This window comes from Sphaerodactylus townsendi, linkage group LG06 (assembly GCF_021028975.2).
Source record: "Sphaerodactylus townsendi isolate TG3544 linkage group LG06, MPM_Stown_v2.3, whole genome shotgun sequence".
NCBI lineage: Eukaryota > Metazoa > Chordata > Lepidosauria > Squamata > Sphaerodactylidae > Sphaerodactylus > Sphaerodactylus townsendi.
In genome coordinates, this window is record NC_059430.1 from 102092173 (window position 1) to 102113277 (window position 21105).

Consider the following 21105-nt stretch of genomic DNA (forward strand, 5'->3'; position numbering starts at 1 on the left):
TGAACTGTGTCCACTCAGTTTTTCTTTATATACTTGTGAATCAAGTAATTCTCATGTTACATTCAGTGCATGGACAGCTAGCTGAATGTGTGATTACGACCCTGGTGTCCTTTGTCAAGAGAATGCACTTTGGCTCTTTCTTGCAAACAGATGTATACACATGCCTGCTGGATGTTCGTGCCTTCTCCTGGAGGAGGAGGACATCTTGGTGGGTGATTTCATGCTCCATTCTCTGGGGGGCAGGAACGTCAATCTTTTCTAACTTCCTGTCTTTGCCGTCGGACTCCATTTTGAGCCAGTATTTTTCCTGCCTCAATCAGGAGTGCACGGACCTCCAGCCGCTCCTAGCAAAATTAGTGTTTGGAACCTGTTGGTGTCTTGTCTCATGGTCTTTCGATGTCTAGTCTTTCCCTTCATCCTCCATCCCTTGGTTGTGTGTGTGTTTGGGGGGGGCAGTAGTAATTAGGGGTGGTAGTTTATTTTTCGCACTCTTTTTTGGCTCTTTCAAGATGGCGACTCCCGCCTTCTCTCCTCTGAAGAAGAGATTCATTAAGACCTCCGCTGAGGCCACCAGGGCAGTGGCAGCCCGATCTAAGAATTCCCCCTCAGGCAGCTGCTTGGCTAGCCGAGAGGTGGCAACAGAGCCCGTCCAGAAGGCTGCTTGGCCCATGTGAGCAGGACTCCCAAATCGCACCAGTACAGTGGAACCTCGGTTTTCATTGCCTTCGGTTTTCATCGGTTTCAGTTTTCATCGATTTTTTCAGTGAAAAATTTGTCTCGGTTTTCATCGATTTGCAGTAAGGTGTAGGGGTTTGTGGAGAAAAATCACCCAGATAAAGCTGTTGCAGGCCGTGTCTGCAACTTGTTTAATGACAATGTCTTGCCCCATTTCAGACAAATCTGAAAGAGGCGTCAGAAACAGACCTCTTTGGACAGCTTTCTGGTGCGACATTGGTCCACTGGCGCTGAAGCTGGTCTTAGTGTTATTGTTTGTTACTGTTTTCAGCATTAAACACTATGTTTATTCACCAAAAACATGTGTTTTTGGTATGTTTTTTGGAGTGCCTAGAACAGATTAATTGGATTTACATTGATTCCTATGGAAAAGTTTGCCTCAGTTTTCATCGGTTTCGGTTTTCATCGATTCTTTTCGGATGGATTCCCAACGAAAATTGAGGTTCCACTGTAGTTATTTTAGTTTAACTACCTGCAGCTTTCAGGTTGGAAGCCATTTCTGAACAAGGGACCCAGTGGTTAAACCTGAAGTCCTCTGCATGCAAACCAAGGGCTCTGCCAAGGGGCTGTTTCCCCCTCCCCAGAATGAAATGGGTGGCCTTCCATGTGGTAACTACCTCAGATACCACTAAAGTCTCTTGGGGAGGGAGCATGAAAGACAGACAAGTCTAAGCCATGAGGCACAATCTGCTGAGAAGCCCTTTAGTACAAGCCTCATGTAAGCGAGCTGGACATAGTAAGAGCTCATGCAGAAGATCGTGCAAGGGGTGGCGTTGTGCCCCATTTTTATTAGTAGGGGAAGGACCATGTTAGATACTTCACCTTGGGCACCAAAATGTTTTGATTGAAAGTTCCCCTTCTGGCATTTGCCTCAGGGACACCCAGATCGAAATCTCTGGGTTTGGGGAGGAGAGGAACAGTCCTTGCCCGATAGCATTGCTTGGACCACGCGTGCTTGCAAACGCACCCCGGAGTGCATTTTTCACACTCGCACAGTATGGAAAACAGAACATTATTGACTTGTTTTTAGTAACAATCGCTGGCAATTAGGTAGCCCTTTCCAAGTTTTCTTTCTCTTTCATCAATGAAAATGCCCTTTTCAGAAACAACCCCCCTCCCGGGCTACTCAGTGTCAGGTTGTCTCCAGACCAGCCCCTTTGGGAACAATCACGTACTGTCTTCCTTGGCAAGGCTGTCTGCTGCCGGGTGCCCCAAATGTATCTAGTGTGAACAAAAGTGGCAATGTTGTTCCTCGAGGCCTTGAGGGACTCTCAAAACATCATTCCCTTGCGTTTCTGAATTGGCAAGATAACCTGTGGATGCTGCGTTAGCCGTGTTGTTTTGATTTGGCCCAAGGGTGAAACTGACCACCATAACCATTATCTGTATGTTCAAAATGCCTGCCATTATGATTGCTTGTGCGAAAGGATTGTTCACTGCAAAGACGCTTAGGGCTGCATTTTGTCTCTCCGCTGTGCACAGAGGAGCACTTTTTACTTCTGCAGTTATTTTATTGCTTTTATACTCTGCCCAGTGGGGTCCCAAAGAGGCTCGCCACGTTTCCCTCTTCTCCATTTTATCATTGCAACAGCCCTGTGACGTAGGCTAAGCTGAGAGTGACAAGATCATGCAACAAGCAGGAATTTGAACCTGGCTCTTGCAGATCCTAGTTTGATACTCTTCCCTTCCTCCCCCTTGAGGGATCCTTGTCAGTAAAGGCCTAGCTATTAAGAGAATGAAATGATATTTGGTCCTCTTTGTCATTTCTTCTGGAAACTTGGACGCATGTGTTTTTTTTTCTCACACTCACGACCAGGAAGGATTCTTTCTTCTTGCTGCAGAACCGACTGCTTATTAACTTCTTAATGCTTCCCCATCCATGTGTGACTTTGCTCTGAAGTGCACCTTCTTATGAGGCATGTGGTAAGCAGATGGCTGTGCCTTGTGGCTGAGATTTGGCTAACCTGTTATGGTTCAGTCTGCGAGAAATGGGTTGTGCAAACGGAAGAGGGGTGGATGTCACCTTCAGGACCAGCTGTCCAGGAACTGAAACTCCTGCTGCGTATAGTTGCTAGAGAGCATTTCTTTTCCCAAACAAGTCTGCATGGACAGTGGGCATTCCGGTGGCCTTAGGAATGGAAATTTGAGAGTGTGACGTCGTCCCCTCTTAGCCGCGGTAGTGGGGAGCTGAAATCTGTTCATGTCATCCCGTTAGTGGATGCCAAGGAAAGAAGTTTGAGTCACACCGATTCTCACTTTCTCCCTCTTCCCGTGCTTAATTTTTTCCCCAAAGTCTGCAAGCCCTGCCTGCCTGGCTGTTCTTTCTCTTTCGAAAGAAAGAAAGGAAGGGTTTGCTGCTTCTCCGTGGGGCCGTGAGAAGCGGGAAGAAGGGCTCGGGCATCCTCCTTGCAGAAAGTCTTTTCGTCCTGTGCTGTCAGCACTCTGCTCTTTCTCTCTTCTTGGAACTCTGTGCTATTTCTGCCCCCTCCCTCCCTGTTCCTCCTCGAGTGATGCTGCAGCCAGTTGCTTGTGGCCTCAAGAGAAAGGAATGCGAGGATCTGCGATAAGGAGGTTGAGGCCGGCCGGCCGGCAGGACTGGGAATTGGGATACAAATGCCGCTTCTGAACGGGGCGTTCCTGCCCCCCACGGTTTTCGTCTTGAGCCATGTTCTTGGAGTTGCCGGCGTCTTGTACTGGACCAAGTGGAGGAGGGAGGAAGGTACTGTTCTTTGTGGTGCAAGTATATGGGCGCACATTCTTATGTTCCCGTTCCCAGGCTTGATCATTAAAGTTTGCTTGAGAGTGTGAGGTCAGGGACTCTGTAGAATCTCTAGCTGGCCTTCATAATGGCATTCGCTGAGCTGTTGGGCACTGAAACCTACTTCAGCTGTCAAATGGCCAAGATGGGGGACCCTGGGAATTGTAGTTCCTTGGCTGCAATTTGCAAACGTCCTCTGCTCCCTTCCAAAATGGGAATTCCCTTGGATTGCATCTCTGACTAACACTTCTGATATCACCAATGTTGGAGTCAGAACTTATTTACAGTTTTATAATCATTACTGAGGGAGAGGGAAACAATCACTCAAACTTGCCAACTGTGTTATTTGGCTTGGGATATATTTTGTCTTGCCTTCTATTTCTGCTCTTTGTCTTCCTGAATGGGAATGTTCTTGGAAAATTGTTGTTCTGAAGTGTCTATGTATATATATGCCTGCCTGCTCTGTATACTTTCAACAATGCATTATCTGAGTACATCTCCTTAAGTGTTTTTCCCTTGTTAGCATAATATTTAAACTGAGTCTGGGTAAGGGAACTCTGATTTGGATGGGTCAGGCTAGCCTGACGTAATCAGGTTTCAGCAACTAAACAGGGTTGGCCCTGGTTATACTCGTTTCACATGAAGATGTTAGTTTGGTCAGTTGAGGTGCAGCAGCCAAGAAAATGGTATGCTTCCGCCTTAGAATATAGTCCCCAACAAATATAAATATCATTCATTTTTACACATTGCCTTCGTCAAAACCATTATTTTGTGTACTATTGAACATGATACTTTGATACCAGAGCATTTATGCCAAAATGTATTTTTACTTTAAAACAGATGGGAAGAACAGGGCTAGGTAGGCACTAAGACCCCGGCAAAGCATTTTACAACAAAGATGCTCCGGGATGCTTTTCTTTGTGGTGGAGGAATATACAATCTACTACCATCTTTATGTGAAACAGAGTATAGTACTTACATAGGAGACCAGCAAAGAAGTTCAGGGTTGTTGTATAGGCAGTGACAAATCACCTCTGTTAATCTCTTGTCTTGGGTGCGGGAAGGTCAGAAAAGCTCAGCAGACTTCCAAGTTGCCCAGAACTGGAAGGAAGACTTATCGGTCCCAAATACAGCTTTAGAGCAAAGCAAAAAATGCCCGGTGATTTTTTAAAAGAAATTTGTTTCCTAATGATTTTTAGTGCTTGCAGTCCTCAGTTCTGTGTTAGAAATGCTGTGCTTGAAAAGCCCTTATTGGGGTAAAGAATAAAAAATAAACAATGCCTTCTTTTAGAGCCCTTGTCCTGATATAGTGGGCTGGATGTGAACTCTCTCCCCTGCTCCTGGGGGTGCTGCTTTTTTACTTTTGGGGAACCGGTTGATAAGAGCTGGGTTTAGCAGCAGGGGAGAGGGACCAAGCTGAGTTTTGTGCTGAGAGGCTGTCGTAGGAGGCAGTGCTGACAAATCTATAAGCCCTGCAGTGTTTGCGAAGCACCCTGGCTTGAACACACGAAGCTGCGTTACACTGAATCAAATCATCGATCCATTAAGGTTAATATTCTCTACTCAGGCTGGCAGCAGCAGCTCTGCAGGGACTCAGGCAGAGGTCCTTCACATCCCCTTTTCACTGGATGATGCTGGGAATTGAACCAGGGACCTTCTGCATACTGAGCAGATACTCTACCACTGAGACTCAGCCCTGGCTTTCGAGTGACTCTGCTCTCCCTTTTTGCGCTCTCTCTCTCTCTCTCTCTCTCTCTCTCTCTCTGTGTGTGTGTGTGTGTGTGTGTGTGTGTGTGTGTGTGTGTGTGTGTGTGTGAAATGTTGTCAAGTTCCAGCTGACTTGTGGAACTCCCATAGGGTTTTCAAATTGCAGGTAACAAGTCAATCCCATGGGCAAGAGGCTAACAACAGTGGTTTGCCATTGCCATCTTCTGTGCAACAACCTTGTAATTGTTTTGTCGAAGGCTTTCGCAGCTGGATTCAACTGGTTATAGTGGGTTTTCCAGGCTATGTGGCCGTGGTCTGGTGGATCTTATTCCTAACGTTTCACCTGCATCTGTGGTCGGCATCTTCAGAGGTGTATCACAGATGCAGGCGAAGTATTAGGAACAAGACCCACCAGACCACGGCCACACAGCCCGGAAAACCCACCAGAACCAACCTTGTAATTCCTTGGTGGTCTCCCATCCAAGTAATAACCAGGACGGACCCTGCTTAGCTTCTGAGATCTGACCAGGCAGTTTTGCTAGCTGCCTGAAACTCTCCAACTGTGGAAGGTTAAACATTGAAAGAATGCAATGGAAGAATTTGATTCTTAGGGCATGGAGACCTGGAGGAAAGATGGAGAAAAAGAACACTTAAATCACTTTTAAAACCATTTTGCTCAGTTACCTGTTTAATAGCAGTGAGCAAAGCCTTTGTTAACAGAATAGCTTTGATTGAAGACTTTGGGTGGTGGCAGCTGGGGGCAGGATCATGGTTGCCGTGCTGGTAGTGACTGAGGCTTTGAAGCAACAGCATGTGTTTCCTGGTTAATCCCTTCCCTTGCCCTTGAACCCACCAGTAAGCAGGAATTCTGTAGCATCCCTTGTGTTAGAATCTTGTGATTCTAAACAGACTTGGCAACTTTATGGTGCCCAGCTATGGTTGTCAAAAATTTTAACAAGATGAAGTTCTGTGAGACACTTCAGAATAGATTTTTGATTCTGCTTTTCTGTCCTGGATGAATTTTCTTGGTGTTCCATGGAGTCCGTCTGGTTGCCCTAAGTTTCCTCTTGTCTCCTCCTTCCTACTGTAGGGCCAGACCAGGTCACTGACAATGGCAGCTTTTCTGTTGCCTCTGGCCCTGAATTTGCAAGGAATGTGAGACAGTTGATTGGTTATCTTCTGGGCAGGCGAGGGGGAACATGGACAAAGGCCGGGCAGTAGAAAGCCAGCCAGAGAAGCTGTGGCCGAGTTGAGGAGACGGTACTAACAGGTTGCTTATCGGAAGGACTCTCTGGAGAAGATTAGCCAGCTGGCGATAAACTGGCAAGGCCTTAATGTTGTTGGTAAGGAGGAGTGAGGGAATTATTATTAGCTCATGGGGTAGTGTGTGGGGGAAGGGCTAATCTAATTAGAATCCGAGAATCAACCAACACAGCAAAGCAGGAACACAGACACTTTGGCGTGGAGAAAGAGCACCAGGCAGAGACCTCTCTGGGAGAAGATGCCGGCGTGGATTCTTGGGTGGCTGCGGAGAAGATGACTGGACTTGGGACGGGGAAGCTCCGTTTCTTCTCTTGCTGGCAGTGGAGTACGCTCACACAGGCCGAAGGGGACTGACGAGGAGTTATATTTAGAGGGCGGAGAGAAGGAAGAGGAAGACGATAAAGCACGCTGTTATCTCAGTTGTGGACATTCCAAACCATCAGCCTCTAAAAATGGGACAGTGTTGAGCTGGGCGGAAATGGGCCTGGAGCAGAGTTCTGAACCTTTGGAGATGGGGGCAGTCTTTGGATTAAGTTAAAAAGAAAGAAGACTATTACGGGGGCAGAGGCTGTGGACCCAAGCAGCATGAATGCAGAAGGAAACGAGGGCTCCATTGTTCTCCTTGGGTGGCACTGCAGTTTGTACAACTGCTGCCATTGATGCCGGAACTTGGAAATAGGGTTTGAGGGAGGAACTTTGACCACCTTGTTGTAATCGTGGGAGAGACGGCGGCTAGACTGCAAACGTCCACGTGTGCATCTCGCAGCATCCAGGTCGCACGTGGGGCTCAATGGAAAGAAGTTTTTTTCTCTGCAAAACTCGCCCCCCGTTCCTGGTCACTGAATAGCTGTGAGCGCTCCCAGAGCGTTCTGCATTTGTGAAGGCCCCAAAGAGCCCATTTTCTTTCAGTCACTCTTTTTCCAGGGTGTGTGATAGACTCACCTAGACCTGTATATTGTGCCGTTTACCTCTTATTGGGTGAGGAGGGAAATTTAAACGGCCCGTTGACAATTGGGAGGTGGGGCGAGGTGGAGCTCTTTGTGGGCTGAAGCAGGATATTGGCCAATCTCCTCACCATGGCTGAGTCTGCTTGGTGGAGTTTAGGCATCGCCTCGTGGACTCCTGTTGTTTGAGGTTTCTTTGCCTTTGTGAGATAAGAGCGTTCCTTTTGTTTCAACGCCGTCTTGCTCGTGGTTTGAAGAGCTACAGACATCTCGGGAGCTTTCCGATGAAGTGAGTCCTGTTCTCAGAAGGTGCAAGAACAGTGTTTCTGATCTGAAGGGACATTTTGGAATGATCTTCTCAAAGGGGGAGCATGTGACCGCTGTCCCTTTCGCCAAGTAGCAAGTCGTGGTAGCTGAAGCCACTGGTGATCACACAGGAGGCTACGTTGAAAGGGAAACAGGAAGATGACAGAGCTCTATGGTATGCTGAGGAACTGAATCCGTTCAGGAGGCCAAAGGGGGGGTCATGTGGCACATCTTCAGAGGAGAGCGGGAGCTGAAAGCCCACCTGGCAAATCAGATGTGCTGTATCGGTTAGTATGGCTCGTCTTTGACTGTTTTCGAGAGGGGAAGTTGAAAATTGGGGTGGTTCCCTGAGAGAAAAGAGTCCTCCCTGGTTAAGCATGTTAGGGATTGCAACCTCAGACTCCTATTATCCTCCTCTGACTCATGTGTGGGGAATGTTATCAGTGGCCTCTAATCAACTTTCTGGCCTTGAAATGTTAAGGGAACTACCTGGGAGAGCTTTCAAAGCAGAGAGGACCTTCCTGATTCACATCAGGGAGGGGGAAAGTTGAATTATGTTGCCATGAAGCTTCCTTCAGTCCAGCTCAGAGAGTCCAGAGGTGGCCCTCGTAAAAGGGAGAAGTGAGGTGGGCACCATAAGACGAGGCAGGGTGGAAGGTAGTCAGAAGTGACCTGCTGGGAAGTTCTTCCTTTGGCATGAGTGGGAATGCTGTCATACAATTACTGTTCATTTCAAGGGAATGCCCACAGGAGGACTTCTGAAGAGTTGAGAGTCAGCATTCTGTGGAGTTACAGTATCAGGTTAGGCATACCCTGATCCTGTTATGAATCTCACATATACTCTCAGCTTAGTCTACCTTTCAGAGCTGTAGTAAAGGAGAGCTGGGGGAAATCAAGTGTGCTGTCTTGGCCTCCATGAGGGAAAATTTCCTGAATTATGCTTCAGGTGACTAAGAAAAGGGGTTCCCATTTTCAAATCTTGGGTTAGAAGCTCATCTGCATATTCAACTGTGGTAGGCACCCCTGCTTACCACAAAGATGGAAACTTAGATGCAGGCTAGTGTGTTGTGATCTAGGGAAGTCCCCTCTCCAGATTTTCTGGAGTGAGGAGTTATAAATAGGTGAGTTGTTACAAATAAGTGTAGTAAAACTGTAAAGTTCTGACAAGAGACAAGAGACATTCTGAAATAAAGAACGAGCCCCTTCTCTGTTTTTACCAATTGGGTGATCTAAGTACTGAAATGAAGTGTGCAGCAGCCAGTGATTTGTTATTCTGGAAGCAGAACACCAAAATTGTCACAGAGACAAGGGTGGCAAATTGAATTTGCCAAGACTGAAGCGAGATGGGGCAGAGGACTGGGACATAGAGCTCGCTAGGGCAGCGGTTCTCAACCTGTGGGTTGCGACCCGTTTGTGGGTTGAACGACCCTTTCACAGGGGTTGCCTAAGACTCTCTGCATCAATGTTCTCCATCTGTAAAATGGATAAATGTTAGGGTTGGGGTCACCACAACATGGGGAACTGTATTAAAGGGTTGCGGCATTAGGAAGGTTGAGAACCACTGCACTAGGGTGTTGTGGGTTTTCCGGACTGTACGGCTGTGTTCCAGTTGCATTCTCTCCTGATGTTTCGCTCGCATCTGTGGCTGGCATCTTCAGAGGATCTGATAGTAGTAAAGCAACTTGCTTTACTTCCATCAGAGCCTCTGAAGATGTCAGCCACAGATGCAGGCGAAACATCAGGAGAGAATGCTACTGGAATACGGCTGTACAACCTGGAAAACCCACAACATCCTAGTGCCATGGTGGCGAACCTTTGGCACTCCAGATGTTATGGACTACAATTCCCATCAGCCCCTGCCAGCATGGCCAATTTTCTGGCAGGGGCTGATGGGAATTGTAGTCCATAACATCTGAAGTGCCAAAGGTTCGCCACCACGGCCCTAGTGATTCGTGAAAGCCGTGAAAGCCTTCGACAATACATATCAAGGCCCATGGAAAGCTCATGAAAGTTTCCTGGTTTTTCGTAAGAAAGGGTGGAGGGACATCCCAAATTGCAGGGTGGAGGAACATCCCAAATGACTTGAGAAATGCCTAATGCATCTTTTTATTTGGACCGGTTCTAGCCCCACTAAGGATACCGGGCAGGATCCCACCCTTCCATTCTTATCAACAGTGGTGCAAGGCACTTTCCTCCTGAGCAAGAGACACGGGGACCTCTTACTGGGGGGGGGGGGGGGGGTTCCTTGTGGATCTTTGGGATCCAGCACTTTGTATTCTGGGGTGCCTAATATGGGAGTGCTGAGGAGTAGATGAAGCTTATTTGGAAACAGCTTTCTGCAAGGTTGAAAGGAAGACACAGCAGGTGGAAGATAATTGCAGATTTTATTATTTAGCTATTAGTGGCACCTTTTGAGATTTGGAGGTAATTTTCATTGTCTGAGGCATACATTCTTCCCGGACCTCCATTATCTCAGATTTAAATAACTTGAAGGCATCCTGAAGGGATTAGACCCTCTTTATCCCCCCCCTTTTGACAAACCCCCCTCTCCATAATTGCCAGGTTTCCTTGTTGGGCATTTTTGGATTTCCCAGTTATATAAATAGTGAATCTGATAGCATTGTGCTCACTGTTCCTTGTCAGCGCAACATCTACAACTTGGACAAAGACCAGGATTCACTTCACCTCTAGACAGCACCATAACAGTGCCCAGTCACAGACACTGACCGTCTCGAGGTCATGATGGCCTGAACACTCTTAATAGCCCGGTCAGGGTGAGGGTAGTTGAAGATGCCCTAGATTTCTCTGGCTGTTTGCCTTCCTTTTCTTACTCGATCTTACTTTCTACATTCTGGGCAGGAAGGTGACTACGGTTCTCTCAGTATTAAATTATCTTTTTGGCCCTGTTTCTCCACCCATAGTGTGTTGCTGGTGCGGGTGGGGGGTGGGGGTGGGAATGCTCCTCATATATTTGCTGATGTTTTAAAGTTTCACCTTAGAAATCAGTGCCAGCATCTGCTATAGTGAAAAGCCCCTTGATATCTTGACCAGAGCTGTGCAGAGGGAGAGTCTTTGATCAGTGAGTGATCACCAGGGCTGCTGTATGCAAAGCGGAATGAATTTGGGCTCTCCTGTGGCTGCAGCCCGTGGATCCCAATGACAGAGAAACCGTAAGTCCAGGCAGAGTTGGATTTACTCTAGACATCAATGTTGAAATGGGGGCGGGGAGTAAATGCCCAATTACAGAAGGACAGAACAGGGGTTATATGTAAAGTGGCATCAATGTGCATGAGTTTCACAAAGTATCATAAGCAGGAAAATGGCTCTCCTCTAAGACAGGTTTGTTCCCCAAGGAATTTACAAATTAAATTCTGACAGTAGTAGAGAACAATGAAAGTCAGGGTGGGGTGTATAGGAAAAGGAAAGGCCAAGGGAACTAAGAATGTCCCTTAATTTTGCCTGTTTTTCTGTCTCCTACTTTCTATCATGCTGATTGCTTTTTCTGTGGATCTTGACCTGTACTCCAGTTCTTGGGCATGATAGGTCCCTGCTGTTACTATGTTGTGGATGTCAACCTGAGATCATGCAGGTGTGACTTGTATAAACAGTGGGATGGTTTGAATTGTCTTCCTCCAAATGTTGTTGAATGCTCTTCTCAGGGTCACATGACCCAGATACAACAGAATTCTCATGAATAGATGAGAAACTTTCATATCCTTTGAGTCTGGCAACTATTTTTCAAAATATTCAATTCAATTGATTCCCCACTCTGCCGCTTGAGCTGTGGAGGCTTATCTGGGGAATTCAGGGGGTTTAAAACTTTTTTTTAAGTTATTAGCATTTAGTGAAAAAGCTAGCTATCCGAAACAACTGGTCCTTGCTCTTCCATACTAGCGTACACTTAAACCCCCATGTCAGTATATAAGAATGAATGTGTATATGTGGCAGTCAGAGGCGGAGCTACCAGGGGCGAGTGGGGGGTGCGCATTGCACCGGGTGCACGCCTGAGGGGAGGAAATTGGCCGCTCCCCCCACACTTACCTTAGTTCAGCCTGAAAGTGCAGGCTGGAAAAGCAACCTGTTCACTTGAGGCTGAAAACAGCCTGGTGGGAACTACACTTCCCATGAGACCTTGCCAGCCCCAAGGTCTTATGGGAAGTATAATTCCCACCAGGCTGTATTCAGCCTCAAGTGAACAGCCCATTTTTTCCAGCTGGCACTTTCAGGCTGAACTAAGGTAAGTGTGTGCGGGGGATGGGGGGTGGGCGGAAAATGCATAGTGAGCACCAGGCGCAGTATGGCCCAGCTACACCTCTGGTGGCAGTTTAAAAATGGAAACCTAAATAAGGAGAAAGAGTTGTATTTGACTTTCAAATGAGAAACTTAGGCCCCTTCCGCACACGCAAAATAATGCGTTTTCAAACCACTTTCACAACTGCTTGCAAGTGGATTTTGCTATTCCGCACAGCTTCAAAGAGCACTGAAAGCGGTTTGAAAGTGCATTATTCTGCATGTGCGGAATGAGCCTAACAGTGCAAGACTGAACCAAACCAATAGCATAAATGTAAATCAAAGAAACTTTGTTCCATTCATGTGTTTGAGTGACAGGTGCGTGAATTCTGATGGGTCACCGGTCTGAGCTTGATCGTTGAAGTTGCCCGGAGTTGCTCTTCAGGCATTTTCTGTGTTGCTCCTGTTCTCCACTTGTGGGACAGTGGAGGGCCCTGCCTCTAAAACCAAAGCTTGTCCTTTGGATCTCTTCCTATTTCTGCTCTGTTTCTTCTTGCAAATGAGAGGACTCACCTCTTGGTTGGGGAACATGCAGTTCCAGTCTGGCCAAGGGAAGTGGATGCTGGGTACTGAGGCCCTCATACAAGCTGCATGTTTTGGTGGTTAGAATGCACCTGGTACTTGGAGCAGCCTGGAAAGTTCAAACCTTTCCAGGTGTCCTTGGGCTGAGCTTGAGAGCCTAAAATAAATATTAAATCCCTAAAATCCAATGAACCAAAATACAGTGAAAGAATAATCTGCTAATTACCTGCATTGTTTAAGGCTCGAAAAGGCCTCCTTGATGCAGACAGATGCGGCGGTTTTATGCATTTCATGAAACCTGCACGCTCAGGAAAGGCAGCGAAAGGTAGGTTACTTGGCCAGGTAGAACAGCAAACCCCCTCTTTAAGCTTTTTGGCTTTTCCTTGAAGTTGTTACACCCTTACTGATTTTCTTCTCTCTAAGTCCCAAAAGAGGCTTGCAGATGGTTTTGCAGCACAAATGCAGTCCGAGGCGCTCCTTGTTTTCTAATGAGCTGAAAGGCTAACCTGATCTCTTCTCTCTTTCTGTTCCTTTTCAACAGATGAACGGGATCGAGTCCAGAAAAAGACCTTCACCAAATGGGTGAACAAGCACCTGATGAAGGTAAGCCTGGTTTTAGCTCGCTGGCTAACGTGCTCCCTTTTTGTCCCATCCTGATATTTGGTTTGCAAAACCTTTATTACCTCTTTTAAGTCCCCTGCGGCTAACCCCGTGCGATTCTCTCCAGAAGGAAGAAGCCTCCACAGATCCTGGCATCCAGATTTTTTTTAAAAAAAAACATGTTTTCCAGCCTTTATGGCTGTAAAAACAAACTCTGAAGCATGACAACTCTGACATGGGAGGGGGCAAAGGTTTCCTTTAATCAGAGGGTGGGTCTTTAGTACCGCTCACGACTCATGACTCCTGTCCACCTCCCCATACCAAATATATGTAATTTCAGCATTTTTCTGAACCTCCTTCCTTATGCACATTTCAACTGAGCTGTGAGAAGTGTTCCAAGAAGATTTCAAGGCCTCTGAATGATTTTCTCTCCTCTTCCACAGGTGCGCAAGCACATCAACGACCTCTACGAGGACTTGCGGGATGGCCACAACCTCATCTCTTTGTTGGAGGTCCTTTCGGGCGTCAAATTGGTAAGTTTCCCAGCCCCTTAAATATAAAAGCTGTCTGACTACCTAGGAACAGATCCCCCTCCTTGGCCCAGATTCCTAGCCGAGGACATATTCCTTCGATCTGGGGTACATCCATGGGTCTGTTGATTTCCTTATTTCATAGTACTTATATTTTCTTTAGAAAATACCTTCTTCCCATCAGATAATGATCTATGTATAGGAAAAGTATATATGCTATGTTTTGGGACCAGGAGTGATGGGTTCAAGGTGAAGGAAAAGAGATTCCACCTAAACATCAGGAAAAACTTCCTGACAGTAAGGGCTGTTTGACAGCACTACCTCAGAATGTGGTGGAGTCTCCTTCTTTGGAGGTTTTTAAAGAGAGGCTCAATGGCCATCTCTCAGGACTGTTTTGATTATGTGTTCCTGCATTGCATGGGTTTGGACTTGATGGCCCTTGGGATCTCTTCCAACTCTATGATTCTATGTTTTAGAGATGGCAGTCAGGATGTTTGGGTACATGCATTGCCCCTTTTGCCTGTGCAACTGAGACTTTGGGGTTCCCTAAATCTATTACCTGTTGCTGTCAGGATTTGAACCTGCAGTAAACCTGAAGCTTAGGACTGAGAAATAAAGCAAGGATTCTGTGTGTATATGTGTGTGTGTGTCTGCAGGAAAACCTGCAAGAGAAAATAGAAAGTGTCCTTGCTTCAACAAAAGGGCTCCAGGTACACAGATTGGTTTCTACTCCCATGTCCCCCTCTAATAGATTTATCAGTCTAAATAAGTAGACTGTCTTTGCCCCCTCTTTTCTCACCTGTGACTCTGCCCCCCTCCTTACAAGTCCTGCATAGAGCAATCCTTATCATGTTGCTGGGGGGTTCTTCTGTGTACATGTGCACGCATGTGTTCTGCGTTGCTGAATGTGCAAAGTTAAATACAAGGGTTTCATAAGGGGTCAAAATAAACGATACAGTTTTTAAAGCGTTCCCTGAGCTTAACATGTGTTCCTCACAGCCATACAGCAACTTTTGGGATTTTTAAAAAAGTGTCTAAATGGGTTCAGAGCAATGTCACTGGGGAGTCCGAGCTCCTGCCTTCTCCCCAAGGCATTTTACAGAGCAAAAAACATGCCAGAATTATTTCCCTGATTTTCCTGCTCCTTGTGGAGAATCTGTGAACGTGGAGCAGCAGAATCAAGGAAATAATCCCCCAAATACAGTTTCTGCACAAGAAACTGGCTTGGGGGTAGGGGGGAGGCAGGAGCCCTTTCCCTGCAGTGCCGTTCTGAACTTGTTTGGTCTTTTCTTTTTTCTTTTTAAAGGAAGCAGTTCCCTGCATTTTTTTTTTAAAGGAAGCAGTGCGGCTGCAGGGAACCCACGCTGGGTTCAGGGAATCCAGATCCAACACTTTAAAAATAGTAAAGTTTAGTTTGGCCCAAAGGCAATACTGTTCATTGTCAGACTGGTGCTGTCTCACCAGTTGTTCACTGAATTGAGTGGGTGGTACTTTGTGGGCTGGGCTCTTGAGTCAGAATAAAGCCCTGTGCAAAGGTTCAGATGTGACTCTTCAATGGCGGACAGCAAGAGCAATGACTGATAGCTGTCCCCTCCAATAGGAAAGGCCATCTCTTTTTCCATAGGACCTGTGACCTAAGTCTGTGACTGTTTGTATTGCCTTGAGCCAGTGGGAACAGGCTTGCTAGGGGAAGGGTAGATAGGTCCCTGAAAGATAACTGGAAAGTTTCTGGAGGAGAAGGTGCTGAATTGGTACCACTGATGAGCCTCTTCCAGCATGTACAGAAGCTGAGAGCCACCATTCCTGAGAATGTCTCTTGCAGTGCCCTCAGGACAGCTGGGAACGGCCTCAAAGAGGTAGCTGGTGTCTCCCATGTTGGTGGGAGGGTGGGGGGTTCCTCCTTATGAGCTGTGCCCTGATTGTGAGAGACTTACTTCTGAGCCCCTTTCCAGACTCTTCTCTTAAACTGAAAGACTGATCAGATGTTTTTCTCTTGAATGTTTGCAGTAGAAATGGAATGAGTTAATTCTTCTACTTAAAAAAAACCCCTGGAGGATGGAGGGCAAAAGGGGAACCATTGTTTGCCCCCCTGGTTCCTCCTATGCCTTTTATGCCTGCTGCATTTTGTTTCTTTGGGCGTGTTTGCCGTTTTTCCCCCTTGGTGTTGTTCGTCTGCCGTGTCTGTTAGCCAAAGGACTCTGCTGAGCAGAAGAGCCTTCGCTGGGTGAGAGGGCCATCCTGGTGTCGCACGAGCAGTGAAGACTGCGAGGAGGAGGAGGAGGATGGTGACGGAGTATGTCAGTGCCTCTGAGAGCAGAGTCGGCAGCTGCTGACACTGGGGCGCAGTCAGATAATCCAGGCGGGGCTGGGGTATCTGTTGAAGAACAAAGGAATTAATATTCATTTTTAGTGTAACAATTCCCATGTACTTTAGAACGTTCAAAGCAACCCCACGCACAGTGTTACTGCAAGCCTGTAACACAGTCTTGTATTAACTCCATATTGGAGATAATGGTCTGGATTCAGTTAACCCATTCTGCTTCTTTCTGCCAGAGCAGATTGCCTCTGCTGGCAGAATGGATCTGCATGCGTCAGCTCCATGCAGTGAGTCTGAGAGCAGGTTGCCAAACCAAGTTTGCCCTTCTAAAGTGCCCATGCTTTCACTTCCAGGGGTGAAGAGAGACACAATATTTTTAGATCAGTGTGGCAGCTCATGAAGTGCACACTTTTTCTCTCCAGTGTTGAGTTCTGGCAAAAATGGCTCGACCACGCTGGCAGCAAAAGGTGATCTGGATTGGATGCCATCCCCTGTGACATCACAGGGAACCCTTTACCACCCGTCCCTGGAGCAGTTTTGCAAATAAAAAAACATACACACGTCTCCTTTTTAATTAGTAAGGCGATAAATGAACAGATCAACACAGAAATGTTTGAGCAACAGGCTGGGAGGGAAATGTCAGAGTTTGAAACCTGCAGGAGAGGAAAGATTGATAGCCCAGCTAGTGTTTGGTTCATTGGGATGTATGTCTGGTGCTTCAGCTGTGATATTGGGAGACCTGAGACTCCCTTAGGGTTACCAACTTCCAAGTAGAACTTGGAGTTTTCCTAGAATTACAGTGGATGCCCAGACGACAGAGATCAGTTTTGCTGGAGGAAATGAGCTCCCTCACCTCCCCAAACTCCACAGTCTCCTTGGTGTCACTTCCAAATCTCTAGGAATTTCCCTGGGCTGAACTTTGCTAACCCTATTCTCCCACAGTTGCAAAAAGGGGTTTCTTCCCTCCAGACCATTGCATTACAATTTGCTGCCCTTTGCAATTTGGCCTTCCCCCTTTAGATACAACGACCCACATCTTATTGAATGGAAATAAAGTCCTGTTGAAAGCTACTGTGACCAGCTTGTAAGTTACAATTTTTATTTAAGTCTGCAGGAAAGTCCTATTGAAAGGTGTTTGTATTGTGCAGAAGGCAACAGATTTTTGGCTCAGGGCAGTCACCTGACCTCCATGTTCTTTTTCAGTATGGCATCCTTTTCTGGACAAACCAATTTTCTTATGGTACTGCATGCATGCTGATAATGTACATACAGTCTTAAAGCTGATCTCAGGCACCAAGTGCAGAAGGGAAACATTTGGGGGAAAGAAAAGGATGGCTGGAGGTTCAGAGTGGCAACCCTTTGTGTGCCATTGAAGAAGCCAGGAATTTAAGTGCAAGCGAGACTGAAGTCAATAAGCAGAAATCTTTATTGATAACAGCAAGTACCTGGCTTTCAGAAAGCCAGTTCTGCCAGACCATGAGAATACAGTTGCCTTTATTCCCCCAGACTTCCTGCCATAACCCCCCCCCCCTCCCAGTTACCCATGGAATGTGAGAATAATACAACAAGGAATTGAGCATCTCAAGGCCAGTTCAGTGATAGTTCTCAGCTACCTGCCACCTCCTCCCGCTGGGAAGGCACCAGGGTTGCTTCTAGTTAGCCACAGTTACAAGCATCAAAGGAAAACAAAAGGAAAGGAAAAGGTCCATGAACGTATCAGAAGGTGAGGGCAACTGCCCCCTCCCCACAGCCAGGTGTGAATCCACACACCCTATTCCCCCTCTTGGATGGCAGGAGAAAGACATCCTGACAGCAACAATTGTCTTATGCAGTATATTGGTCAGTGGACTCTGGAGAACCTGCATCTTTTGAAAAATTGTGTGTTTCTAGACCATATCATTCCAAGGAGAGAAGTGAAAACATGATGCCTTGCCCTCTCCCCTCACTTGCTCTTAGCCACAAATATATTATGCAGCCCAATCAATATTGACCGTCAAGTCAGGCGGCTTCAAAAAACCCAAGTATCTTATTTAGTTATTTTATTTATCTAAAAAAAATCTTCCTTGCAAAACTCTATAAAACAACAATTATTTTTAAAAATGCAAAAGACCACGATTTAAAATCAAAATGACTGCCAATAAACAAAAACAAAATTAGTCAAATGTAGTCCCAAATAAAATGAGGATGAAATAAAACGTCTTCAACTTTATTTGCTCAAGGTGCAGATTGTACGTTATCCATACACACACACACCCCAAGTGACATGGGGCGAATTTCTACCTGGGGAGGTGTGAGTCTGAACTTTCACTGGATTATCTCTGTGCCTACCCTGGTGTTGGTAGCTGATTGTGGAAGGAATACTAACCCACCACAGCGTGAGTGCATGATTGTCTGTTTGCTGGAGTTCCTGTGCACTTCTTCAAAAAGTGTGATATTTTCACGCTTGTAACCAGAAACACGATTGGCTTAGATGCTGCATATGTACGCGTGGACACTTAATCATGGGCACATATCCGTATGGGGGTGTATACATGTACACCGAGGCACAGGACAGTGCCAGGTCTCTCCCCCCTTCCCCAATAATGATGTAACCTGTTATGATGAATATAGGAATGGTTAGGAGGTCAGTCAAATAGCCTGTTCTGCATGTGTAGACAAACTCACATCTTACCCCACGGGTGTTGTGTGCCTGCTCGTTCATAGCCAGAGACCAGCTACAAATTTGTGCATGCTGATTGCTATGTCTGCATTGGGAATCTCTCTGCCTGATCTCTGCAGAGGATCAGTGGGCGGGGCGGTGGGGGAGCAGTTCTGGATTTAAGTGCCCTCCAGGCAGCAGGTCCTTTCACAAGGAACGCATCTGCCACACTGCCTTGCTCTGGGGATGGGTATTTGAACAGCTTGGCTTCCTTTCTTTCCAAAGAGCAAAAGGCTTTTGGTGATTAAAGGAGTTGAAAACAGTTGCCTTAGTAAAACATTGCTGCTTCAATTATCTTAGCATTTCCTTTTTCTCGTTGTGTCTTTATCATTCTGGTTGATTATCTTTTCCTCTTCCTCTCTACTGCAACATCAGCGACAGGAGCCCTGAGGCTGCAGGGAGGGGCAGCTGAAAGGCATTGGAGTCCCTTGTTCAGCTGTCTTTTGGGGTCCTATATCTCTTATTGATTGATTTGCTTCCCTCGTCCCCCATTGGGGAGCACAAACAACTTATGATGTGAATGTATGCCTGGCCAGCAAGTCGAACTGATTTATGGTGACCCCAGCAAGGGGCTGTCAAGGGAAATGAGAAGCGGAGGGTTTTGCCCTTGTCTTCTTCTGCAGATCTTTCTTAGCTTATACGATCTGATGAGATCAGGCTATACCGTACTATCAGCTATGCATACAAAATGAAAGACACATATTTTTAAAAGTATGATTTCAACAAGAATATGCCACTCAATCGACCCTGAATCCAGCTTCACTGAGACACAAGCTCACCCAGCGTGGTGCTGGCACATGCCGGGCTGATGGCCAAGATCTCTTGGGCTTGTGCCTATGGCCAAGTCCAAGCTTGGGCTTGCATGACTTTATGGGCAATCTGAGCTATCACATGCGGTGGAGAGATGGCTCAGCGCCTCTTGTGATCCTACATCCTAACATCCTCTCTGGGGATCCTGGGACAACATGCAGTGCAACAGCAGAAAGTCTTGGGCTGGCCCCAAACCCTGACACATAAAGCAACAGACTTCTCTTCTCCCCTAAGGAGATAACATTAATTGTCCAGAAGATGCTCCTTGTATTTTACAACCTCTCTCCCTTCCTCATCCTGCGTTTTTTATTTGGCTGTTCCGCTTTAAAGACTGTTGCTTTGTCCTAAGGTATGGGATGGACGAGGCTAGTCCAGTCTTGGAAGCTATGTAGGGTTGGCCCTAGTTCAGACTTGGATGGGAGACCACCATGGTAGGCAATGGCAAACCACCTCTGTTCTTCTCTTACCTTGAAACCGTGCAGGATCCTGTGACTTTTGACATTTTCTGCAACACCATGCTGATACTCTTAAGTCTCCCCACTGAAAAATGGTGCCCCCTTTTGTGGTAGGATTTCAGCTATTGGGGATGCTTAGAAATTAGGTAGTTTGCTGTGTCTGTTCTTATTACTTCTTATATTGTGTTCACAGCTCTCTGTTGAGCTCAGTTGGCTCAGATTGCTGAATTGCCCAAAGTCAGACCTGCTTGGCTGAATGCAGTCCATTTGCCACAAGACCTGCCCTCCAAAGTTTCTTTTGCAAGGCCTAACCCTGGCATGGGCTGTCTTGAGAGCATCCAAAGGAAGGGGCAGAAGGGTGGGGGTCTTTGAAGGTTGAGACTGAGATGTGGGCCTGTAACTTGAAGTGGGCAAATGCAAATGGTGTGTATCTTGTGTGTCTTTCTTGGAACTTGGGGGAGATCTTGAGGAGACCCCCGTATAAGAACATAAGGTGAGCCCCACTGAAAGAATAGTGCTTGATCTAGTCCAGCATCCTGTCTTACACAACTGGTGGTCAACCAGTTTCTCTTGGCTTTCTTGCAGTGTTGCCTCCTGGTACAATTTTTTTGAGGTTTACTGCCTCTGAATGTGGATGTTCCCTTTAGTCACTGGTAGACATGTCCACTGTAAGTGAGAGCCATTAGTTTCCTGCTCTGTGGGCAGTAGTGTCAAAGAAATCACAATGTTCCTAATACTTCCTGATAGATTTGCCTCTCTCGCTCTTTCCTGGCTTGCTTTCTGTAGCCTTGTTCACACGCTAAGGGTGCCTGGGCCTAGCAACTTATGTGTGAGGTAACTGTGTTTTGGCTCAAGCTGTACAACCTGGATTGGTCGCCTGTGCTAGAGAGAAGGTTTACTGGCAGCTTGAGATTTCAGAGGAGAGGCCCGAAGGAGCCTCTGCAGTGGATACCCCTTGGCAGAGGAGAAATGCTTTTTTTCTGAGCGATGGAGGGCCCACCCTATGGTGAACTAATGTACTTTTCTGGTGGGCTAGTTGAATTGAAGCTGTGATCTGTGTCTTGCAGCCCCGGGAGAAGGGCCGGATGCGGTTCCACCGATTACAGAATGTGCAAATTGCCCTTGACTTCCTGAAGCAGCGACAGGTAAGACCCTGCTCCTTCCTCTTAG

At 46.7% G+C, this 21105-nt stretch overlaps 1 protein-coding gene across 1 annotated transcript in view; it reads left to right on the plus strand.

The window, feature by feature from the left end:
- MACF1 (microtubule actin crosslinking factor 1) overlaps positions 1–21105 on the plus strand; it is a 364404-nt gene that overhangs the window by 117055 nt on the left and 226244 nt on the right. Inside the window, 3 exon segments of the mRNA XM_048501619.1 lie at positions 13067–13128; positions 13569–13658; positions 21003–21080. Of these exon segments, the coding sequence (XP_048357576.1) occupies positions 13067–13128; positions 13569–13658; positions 21003–21080 (230 nt within the window).